The sequence below is a fragment of the Cucurbita maxima genome, unplaced genomic scaffold, assembly GCF_002738345.1.
Source record: "Cucurbita maxima cultivar Rimu unplaced genomic scaffold, Cmax_1.0 Cma_Scf00049, whole genome shotgun sequence".
NCBI lineage: Eukaryota > Viridiplantae > Streptophyta > Magnoliopsida > Cucurbitales > Cucurbitaceae > Cucurbita > Cucurbita maxima.
Window position 1 is genome coordinate 338,619 of NW_019272065.1, and position 10,977 is coordinate 349,595.

Sequence of the window (10,977 nt, forward strand, 5' to 3'; positions counted from 1 at the left end):
TTTTTTTTTTTTTTTTTTTTTTTTTTTTTTTTTTGGCTATTACATTCTGTCATTGCATTCCCATATTCCTTTTCCATGTTCCTGCATTTAACCCCCAATAGTGGGGTCACTTATGAGTATTTCTTAAAATACTCCAGCCACGTGCTATCTCTATTTCGGGTTAAGGCAAGATATTCTTGTACGGCTGACACATGCATAGGGTAGTCATATTATTTTGTTAGACTTAGGCTAGAATAGGATGTTTTTTTTTTATTCAAACGTTTATTTATTTTATTTAGTCTTTTATTGTGTCATTTTTAAAAGTGTTTTCGAACACGTAAGTCCATGACTGTGTTTTAAGCTGAAGGTTATGTTTTATGAAAGTTTAAATGAAGTATTTCCGCATTCATGTTTACGACATGTATACAGTAGCAAAGTTAAATTAAGTAGAAAATTTGGTGTAGTTACAGATAGAAATATTCAAAAAGATTTTTTTACTAGCTTTAATTTTAATAATATGGTTTATATTAGATGATTGACACAAAATTGAAGGAATAAAGAATTAGTTTTAATATGTTTGAAAATTTTGTTATAAAAAATTTTAAATTCTATTATATCACGATTTATACATACTCTTTATTTTTACTAAACCTCCAAATTTAAATCTAAAGGTAAACTATTTTTTTTTTTAATTTCGTTATCTGTCCTTATATTTTCTTTCGAGTAATCCGAGTGTAACCAGTTAAGTGTCGTTATTTAGTTGTCTTTAATTCTAATGTTGAGTTATGTTAAAATAAATGTGCAATTTTTGCTTCTGATGATCTGATGAATTTGTTTTTCTTTTTTTTTTTTAATAATTATAGATTAATTTGGGTTTGTTTCTTCATTTTTAATATCTTTTATGTAATGTTTGTATCCAATAACTATGCAAGGCATATAAATTTCAGGTTGTCAAATTTTTCGGATTGAGTTACCAATTCAACCGACCCGGATTTTAGGTTGGGTAAAAAAAAAGTTCTCCAACTCAACCCGAACTTTGTACCCCGTAAAAATTATAAATGATTTTTAATATCATTATCGATAATTGATAAACTTACTCTCATTATTTAAAAATATTTATTATTTAAAATAATATAACAAGAGATGGTAAAATTAAGAGAATCTAAATGTAAATGATAAAATTATAAATATAAAATAGAGTAAATAGTAAAGGAAGTATCTAAATAACAAAATTTAAACCATATTAAAATAATAAATAAATAATAATGATAATTTCCTATGAAAAAAATCAAAATACAAAATCTAAAAAATATTAAAAAAAAAAAAAAATCCTATTAAAAACAAATCATAAATAAGAATACAAAATATAATATAAGGTGGTAAAATTAAGAGAATGGTAAAATCAAAAGAATCTAAATATAAATGGTAAAATTATAAATATAAAATAGAGTAAATAGTAAAGGAAGAATCTAAATAACAAAATTTAAATCATATTAAATTTAAAATAGAAAGAGTACGAAAAAGTAAATCAATAGCAAAATTTAAACTAATAAAAAAATAATTTTGTATCAAAATAAATCATAAATAAAAAAATGTAAACGAACTTAAATTAAACACCATCTTAAAATTAAAATTAAAAATATAAATAAATAATTTCAAAAGTATATTATAAAGGAAAGGATTTAGATAACAAAATCTAAACCATCTAAAATTAAACTAAAAAAATGCATAAATAACAAAATTTAAATGATATAAAATTAAAATTTTAAAAAATTAATAAAAACACCCGTACAACAAAACCTAAACTATATCAAAATTAAAATTAAAAAATAAATAATTTCGTATATCTAAAAAAATCTAATTACAAAATCTAAATAATATCAAAATTAAAATTTTAAAAAATAAATAAATAAACTAGATAACAAAATCGGAATCATATTTAAAATTTTTAAAAAAAAATTCCTATATAAATAGGAGGTATAGGAAATCACCTCAGTGTAGAAGCAACAAGTTTGGAGGTATAGGAAATCACCTCCGTGTAGAAGCAACAAGTTTGTAAATTTGAGATACAGACATGGGTTATAGAGAGAGAGCTTAGTTTTGGTAAACAGTTTGGTTTTGGCAGTCTTGGCATTAGCTTTGTTTTCTTCTGGTGAAAAGCTTTCGGTTTCTTACGATGGAAGAGCTCTCACGATTAATGGACAAAGAAAAATTATCGTCTCGGGTTCAATTCATTATCCTCGCAGCACTCCTGAGGTTTTCTTGTTTTTTCTTTTAATAATTTTAATTAACTATTTAATTTCATAAATAATTAATAAGTTGTTGGTTTATTTTGGGATGTAGATGTGGCCACTTTTGATAGACAAGGCTAAACAAGGTGGCATTGACGCAATTGAAACCTATGTGTTTTGGAATGCACACGAGCCTCAACAAGGCCAAGTAAGTTCACATTAGATATTATTCTTTTTTAAATAAATTTATTATTTCTAAGTTTTTTTATTTTCCCTTTTTCTTTTTTAGTATGATTTTTCAGGAAATAATGATCTGGTCAGATTTATTCGGACAATTCAAGAACAAGGGCTGTATGCTATTCTCAGAATTGGACCATATGTTTGTGCCGAATGGAATTATGGGTATTTTTTTTTTTATCATTTTATTTTTATTTTGTGTTTATTTTTTAATTAATTTTATTTTATTTGCAGTGGATTTCCTGTTTGGTTGCATAACATTCCAGGCATTGAGTTCAGGACCAAGAATAAAGTTTTCATGGTAATTTTGTTAATTATCACTACTTTCATTATTATTTAACATTTAGTTTTTGTGGTAATTTTGTTAATTATCACTAAATATATATAAATTTTTATTGTGATTTAGGATGAAATGGAAAAATTCTCCACATTGATAATAAATATGATGAAGGAGTATGAGTTATTTGCATCACAAGGAGGACCCATAATTATTGCTCAGGTTTTATTTTATTTTTCATTAGTTATTTTTCTTTTTTTTTTTTAGAAAAAAAAAACAAAGAAAGATAATATTGATTATGCTTTTTTTTTTATATATATATAAAAAATTAGATTGAAAACGAGTACGGTAACATAAAAGGATCATACGGACAAGCTGGAAATGAATATGTGAAGTGGTGTGCTGATCTGGCACTTTCTTACAACCTCAGCATTCCTTGGATCATGTGTCAAGAGGATGATGCTCCTCAGCCCATAGTACGAATTTACTGTTTTTTTCTAATAATTTTTTTTTAATTATAACTATTATTATATAATAATATATTTTTTTTTTTGTTTCTCTTTTACAGATTAACACTTGCAATGGATTCTACTGTGACCAGTTCAAACCCAATAGCAAAAACAGTCCCAAAATGTGGACTGAGAATTGGACTGGCTGGTATTAATCTTTTATTTAATTATTTATTTTAAGAAAATAAAGATTTTTTTACACCTAAAATAATTAGGTTCAAGGCTTGGGGTTCCAGAGATCCCTTGAGAACAGCCGAGGATCTTGCATTTGCTGTGGCACGTTTCTTCCAATATGGTGGAACCTTGCAAAATTACTACATGGTACAGCACCTTATTATCCTATAACTAGTTTTTCTTTTGCAAATTCTTATATTTTGTTCCTTCTATAGTATCATGGTGGAACGAACTTTGGTAGAACCTCGGGTGGTCCTTATATCACCACGTCGTATGATTACAATGCACCTCTCGATGAATATGGTACATTCTCGACTTGTTTAGATTTTGATCCCGATCGTGATTTGAGTATGGTATTTGGTACGCTGAGTTTAGTGATAATGAGTTGTGGTTAATTAGGGAATACGGCCGAGCCAAAATGGGGACATTTGAAGCAACTTCATGATCTTGTGAAGTCTATGGAGGAAGTATTGACCTATGGTGAGGTCAATCACACCGAATACGGTCACTTGACAACAGTAAGTATCTCTCTCTCTATCTCTATATGTATCATTTGGTGAGCGAAAGCCAACACGGAGAAGCTTTCCCACTCCTTTCCCTATTCTCCATTTAAACGAGGATTTCTCCCTCTATTTGAGGCGGGTTCCCGTAGGTTAAATGGACATACGGGATAGGGAAGCTTTCCAACTCCCTTCCCTGTTCTCCATTTAAACCCTATTCTCCATTTAAACGGAGATTTCTCCCTCCATTCGAGGTGGATTCCCGTAACTTATATGGACATCTCAAACCTAACCGTCACCGAATACGTTTGCAACAGGCAACAAGTTACACCTATAAGGGGAAATCAAGTTGCTTCTTTGGAAATGCAGAAAATGGTGACAGAGATATCACCTATGGGAACAGAACCTACAAAGTTCGTGGTTGGTCAGTCAGCATTCTTCCTGACTGCAAAACTGAAGTTTACAACACTGCTGAGGTCAATATCTCATTCATTGACATTCGTCCCTACCATTATAAGGATCTCTAATATCATTCCTATGAATATCAGGTAAACACTCAAACAACAATAAGGGAGAAGGTTTCAAGCCAGGTGGGAAACTTCAAAGAGCCAATGCAATGGCAATGGAGAGACGAGAAAATAGAATTCGTATCACGTGAAGGTGAAGTTACTGATTGTGCGATGACTGCCAATCGCCTTCTTGACCAAAAGGTTCTCACGAATGATTCTAGCGATTACCTGTGGTACATCACCAGGTAAATATTTTCTGTTTATCCTTTCCCTGATCCCTCCTAATTAATCTTAATCGTACTGATTAGACTAATACTACCTTCAGCTTCCATCTTAGTGGATCTGATCCACTTTTCGGCAAGAATGTAACTCTGCGTGTTAAGACCAGTGGCCACATACTTCATGCATTCTTGAACGGGAGGCATATTGGTAAACTCACTACTCACTACTCACTACTCTTGCGTTCGTCAAATGACATGACAACTTGCATCATATTTCAATTTCAGGATCACAACATGCTCAAAAGGACAAATATAGTTTCGTATTTGAGAAGAAAATCAGCGATCTATTGTATGGATTCAACCAAATTTCTCTACTAAGTGCCACAGTTGGATTGGCCGTAAGTACACCAACTTTGAAAACTACCCTTTTGAAACCCTTTAATGCAAACCTGAGATTTTGAATTGATGAACAGAATTATGGAGCGCACTTTGAGAATTCTGAGGTAGGAGTTCATGGCCCAGTTGAATTGATTGCTGATGGAGAAACAATAAGGAATTTGTCAAGCAATGAGTGGTATTACAAGGTTGGTTTGGATGGTGAAAAGTCTGAGTTTTTCAATCCCAATTGTCAATTAAGGGAGCCCTGGAATTATGGCAATCTCCCATTGAATCAGAATTTCGTTTGGTATAAGGTACTGAATTGCTTCTAGTTTCGAAGTGTTCTTGTTAGTATAATGAAATGTTCGTAAATGCATGATTGGTTGTTTGGTATAGACCACTTTTCAAACTCCAAGCGGAAGTGAAGCCGTGATAGTGGATTTGATGGGCATGGGGAAGGGTCATGCTTGGGTTAATGGACTAAGCATTGGAAGGTATTGGCCAAGTTATCTTTCAATTGAGAATGGCTGCTCTTCAAGTTGTGACTTCCGTGGGGCTTACTCTGATGGCAAGTGTGCCACTAACTGTGGAAAGCCTACTCAAAGATGGTATGTTCTCGAGAGGAGTTCTTGGATTTTGAACTCTCTTTTCAAGGTCCTACAACTTCTCAAGTGAAAGGGTTGTTATTATTTTATTTATTATTATTATTTTTTTAACTTTTAGGTACCATATCCCAAGATCTTACCTGAATTGTGAAGGAGAGAACACACTGATTTTATTCGAAGAGTTTGGTGGGATGCCATTGGATATAGATATCCAAACAACGAGGGTGAAAAAGGTATGTGCAATGCCTTATGCAGGAAGCACGTTGGAGCTATCGTGCCATGATCGAACCATCTCTGATATCAAGTTTGTGAGCTTTGGGAACCCCCATGGCACTTGTGACAGTTTCCAGAAGGGTTCCTGCGAGTCCTCCACTGCCTTATCGGTCATCGAGGAGGTATAACTCGTTTTCGTTAAATGGATGACACTCGAGGTTTTGGATTTTTTTTCTGATGAGTTTGTTTGAATTTTGATTGAAATTGCAGGCATGTGTTGGACAAAGGGAATGCTCCATTGAAGTTTCGGAAAAGAATCTTGGACCAACTGGTTGCAAGAAACCTAATCGCCTCGCTGTTCAAGTTACTTGTTAGAACATCTTGTATTTTAGGTTTTTAGGTTTTTAGGTTTTTAGATTTGATGTCATTTTCCCTTTTGTGTTCTTCATATTTGATACAACTTTGCGTCGTGTTTATATAACTTTCTCCGATGTTTTAGGTTTAGGACGTTAGGCTTGTTGTTTTAGGTTTAGGATGTTAGGCTTGTTTAAATTTGCTATGTTTAAAGGTTATACTTTACTCTTCTTGGCTTCTTTCCCTTCCCCAAAGAATCATCCATTCTTCTTCCTCTCACTATTTTAAAGCAAAACAACAAATGATTCCTCCAACTTTTACTTCTTTTTAAGGGACGAATTTGGGGAAAAAATGTTTTCATCAATGAATCAAACGACGAGTTTGGGAAGAAAAAATGTTTTCATAAAAAAAATGTTTTCTAAACTCGAATTGGCTCCGTTCGATTTAAAAACCTTGGGTTGACCCGAATCAAACAAAGCTTATAAAACCAATTAAGAACTTTAACGTATACAAACAGTTTGTCGTTCCAATTTGGGCTTACTAGTTTTACTCTTTAATCTTTTAATATTTTGTATAGTTTCTTTTATACCTTTTCTTGTTTTATATTTAAAATAATAATAATAATAATAAATAAATAAACAAAAAAGAGGAAGAAACAACCCTCCCCCACTTCTCTCCACTACCTCTCGTCCCTTCGCATAATTATCCCTACCTCCAGAAAAAATCATCCCGTACTCTAGAAAGTCACATTACTGCAAAAACAAACAAACAGAAAAGCAACCAAAACAGATGACATTTACTCCATTGAGATTCACTTGTAGACGAAGATTACGAGGAGCAACCAAAACAGATGACCTTTACTCCATTGAGATTCACTTGTAGACGAAGATTACGAGGACGAAACCATTGCTAGATTTACTTGAGGAAAAAATGAGAATGATATTTACCGAGTTGAGATTCACTTGTAGAAGGAGATTTTGGAGATAGATCTTATCAGTATGTATATATTAAATCTTCATTTTCTTTTATCCTATTTCTTCTTTTTAGAAATCACAGCCAATTATACTTAGTTATTCATTAAATCATTACAATGGTTTAGATTTGAGTTCGAAACTAAATGTCAATCATTTATCCGAATTCTAGTAAATCACATCAATAGTATTAGATTAAATTTATCTCAGTAGCAAAATAAATAGATTAAAAATAAAATGGCCAAGAGAATTTGTGAACAAAAGGAAACAATGAGATAAGGAAAGATTTGGAAACATGGATCCACTCGAAATTTAGAATACATGTGAACAAAATTAGAAGGCAACAAAGTGAATACATATCAAGAAAAGAAAAAAGAAGAAGATTCAGTAATTAAAAAGCTTAAACTAAATATGGAGAGAAAAGTAAATGAATAACTTGAAATAACTCTATCAACTTTCTATACAACCCTGATCATAGAAAATAAGATCTTTAACAAAAATATAATTATAGAGGTATAACATTTCAAGACTTTTAGCAATAGACCAAAGTAAATTAGAGAAATAATTTTGTAGAAGTTCGAACTTGAAACGGATGTTATGGACTCACATAGGTTGACTTGGATTTCAATGGGCGGAATCGAGCTTTCATTAAGGATAACTTTGCGACATCAGCCTAAGCTAATCAGGTAAGAAGGCCTTACTATCGGCATGGTTATACTTAATGTTGACACGTGCCATGTGGTTCTGAACGTGTCATATATATTGATAAACTTATGATATGTTATGTATATATTATAATACGTGAATTGTATGATAATAATCACGGTACGATGTGTTCAAGGATATGTTTGAGATAGGATACGAGAAGGATGCACAAAATGAAGTGTAACGATAGGAGTAAGATACGTTCATGGAACGTTAAGGTGAAGATTCATACCGAAGTGCTATGGATATGAGAGATTGATAAACGAATACGGTTAGGTTATGGGTAGAAAGGGATAGGTTTGTGATAGATTGATAGAACGATAGCGTTAGGATATGTTCCTGTGATGATATGACTATGGTACGTTCATGTAACGATATGAATGTGATATGTATAAGAACGTTAAGACTATGATAAGTTAAGGAACGATATGACCACGAAGTGTTTACGATATCATATGATATGATTATGATACGACATGCGAATGACAGATATATATATATGTTGTCATATGATATGAAATATGTTATGGTACGGGATATGTGATAAATTGACGTGTTTATGATATGATATATTGTAATGCAATATGTTATGGTACGATATGTATATGATGAAATCTTATGTTAAAAGCATGAGACGTTATGTTATGTCTCCTAAATTGTGTGTATACAACATGATATGAATTACATGAAATCACGATAAATAACATGAAATATAACCTCGTTAGAATTATGTATGATATGAGAACTGACGGACGAGAAACGATATGATATGAATGTTGAACGATACGTGAAATGATAATGAAAATGGAAAAATGTTGGGACCTCATGCATTATGTGTGCTCATGCATTGGGGGATATCCCTATTCCATCACGAGGGTACGGACGCGTACATCCATTAGGCAGGCGAAGTATCGTCATGTTTACATAATGCTGTCGTGATGGTTACTAATACTAATGGGTGTCCGGCAAAAGTTGAGCTACAAGAGAAGGCTCGCCTGACAAGAAAAGGGACCCAGCGGTGTGCGAACTGTCTGGTGAGCCCATACTCGCACGTATGGGTTGTGTGTAGAGTATGTGGTACACATCCAAGCTTTCCCTTAGAATAGTGTCGTAGGAAAAAGAGACTGATATGATAGGTCCCGTGCAACGACCTGAAATTTTCTACTTAATTTAAGTTCTCTATTGTATACGTACCGTAAACATTGAATGCGGAAGACTTCATTTAAATTCCATAAAAGATAATCATTATCTTAAAACACAGCCATAGACTTACTTGTTTCGAAAATATCTTTAAAACGACACAACAAAAGACTATATAAAATAAATGAGCGTTTAAGTTAAAAACATCCTATTCTAGCCTAAGTTTAAGAAAATAAATACTACTATCCTATGCTGTGCCATGGTCACGAGTTGCGATGCCGTTGTCAGCGGTATAGGAATGTCTATCCTTAACTTGATAAATGTAGTAGCACATGGCTTGAGTATTTAAAGAAATACTCAGTAAGTGACCCCACTATTGGGGTTGAATGCAAGAACATGGGAATGCAATGACGAGACCTATCCTTTCAATCTATTTTCCTATGCTACTATCCTAACGGGCAATCTGGAAGTGTACCATATACTCTTCACACAGCCCATACGTGCGAGTATGGGCCCACCAGTCAGTTCCTACACCGCTGGACCACTTTCCTTGTCGGGCGAGCATACTGTGGGAGCTCCTTAGGCCGAACACCCGTTAGAACTAGTAACCGTCACGGCAGCGCTATGCAAAACATAACGAACGTACCCCTGCCATTGGATGTACGCATACGTACCCTCGTGATGGAATAGGGGTATCCCCCCAAATGCATGAGGTGCCCAATATTTCTACTTTTATCATTAATGAATTTAACCCCGCTATCGTCTTTCATACTTAACATGTCATTTCTCATTTTTCAGTCTACCTATCATATATAATCCTAACGTAGCTAGAGAACTTTTAGGGATCTAGTTTAAATATTTTTTAATATATTTGTGGTTAGTTTCTATTGATGGTTATTTGTAAGGGTATAAAAGCCAAATTGAGTATTCAATAATATGATCACTTCAAACTTCAATCGTTTATGTTTTTACCTTAGGTATGTCAAAACCTAACCATTGGTATCAGAGACGCAATTTTTTAGTGATCAAATAGAGAGAGTATGAGTGAAGACAAAATTTTAAGGAAGATCCCTCATCTCGATGGTCACTATGATCATTGAAGTGAGGTGATGGAAAATTTGCTCAGAGCAAAAGGTCCAGGGAGTGTGGTGGAGAATGGTTTCTAGAACCAGAGGAAGGAACATGTTGACTGAGGCACAAAAGGGCCACCTCGATGATGCTAGACTCAAAGATCACCAAGTAAAGCATTACTTCTTCCAGGCAATCGATCGTACTATCTTTGAACAAATCTTGGATCGTCACACAACCAAGATTGTTTGGAACTCAATGAAGCGAAAATTTGGTGGAAACCAAAAAGTGAAGAAATCTCTTCTTAATGCATTTAGGAGAGAATTTGAGATCCTAGAGATGAAGAATGATGAAAGTATCACTTGCAAGAGTGATGATAATCTCCAACAACATGAGAAGCAATTGAGAAGATATGCCAGACAAGAAAATTGTAGAAAAATTTTGCGTACCCTGACTGACAAATTTACTTATGGTGTAGTATCCATTGAGAAATCCAAAGATACTGATAACATGTCCATTGATGAATTACAAGGTTCATTAGTGGTACATGAACAAAAATTTCGAATGATCCACCATTAATGGAGAGGAGCAAGTTCTAAAAGTCGAAGGACGAACTGAAATAAGTAATAGAGGAAGAGGAACTTACAGGGGCAGAGGACGCGGAAGAGGATCAACTTTCAACAAAGCAACTGTTGAATGTTATAGGTGTCATGACTTGGGTCATTTTCAATATGAATGTCCAAAGAAGAATAAGGTATTGAATTATGCAAAGCCGGAAGAAGAGGATGAAATGCTGTTAATTGCTCATATGGAAAGACATGAAGCAAAAAGGAGCGATGCTTGGTTCTTAGATTTTGGTTGCTCAAACCATATGTGTGCAAGTGAAGGTATGTTTTCAAGGTTAGA

General features: G+C 33.3%; 2 protein-coding genes across 2 annotated transcripts in view; both read left to right on the top strand.

Annotated features, from left to right (window-relative positions):
- Positions 1-537, top strand: part of LOC111471146 (beta-galactosidase) — an 8,100-nt gene extending 7,563 nt beyond the window's left edge. The window contains exon 6 of the mRNA XM_023116841.1: positions 511-537. Coding sequence (XP_022972609.1) covers positions 511-537 — 27 coding nt within the window. The remainder of the gene's footprint in view (positions 1-510) is intronic.
- Positions 538-2,168: 1,631 nt separating this feature from the next.
- On the top strand, positions 2,169-6,375 carry LOC111471196 (beta-galactosidase 7-like). The gene is made up of 18 exons (XM_023116901.1): positions 2,169-2,235; positions 2,323-2,418; positions 2,500-2,612; positions 2,682-2,748; positions 2,854-2,946; positions 3,057-3,200; positions 3,293-3,381; positions 3,449-3,554; positions 3,623-3,710; positions 3,807-3,925; positions 4,225-4,383; positions 4,456-4,661; positions 4,742-4,845; positions 4,923-5,035; positions 5,111-5,329; positions 5,412-5,623; positions 5,739-6,015; positions 6,104-6,375. The coding sequence occupies exons 2-18, from the start codon at positions 2,323-2,325 to the stop codon at positions 6,206-6,208; spliced, it is 2,310 nt and encodes a 769-aa protein (XP_022972669.1). The 5' UTR covers positions 2,169-2,235; the 3' UTR covers positions 6,209-6,375.
- Positions 6,376-10,977: the final 4,602 nt, after the last annotated feature.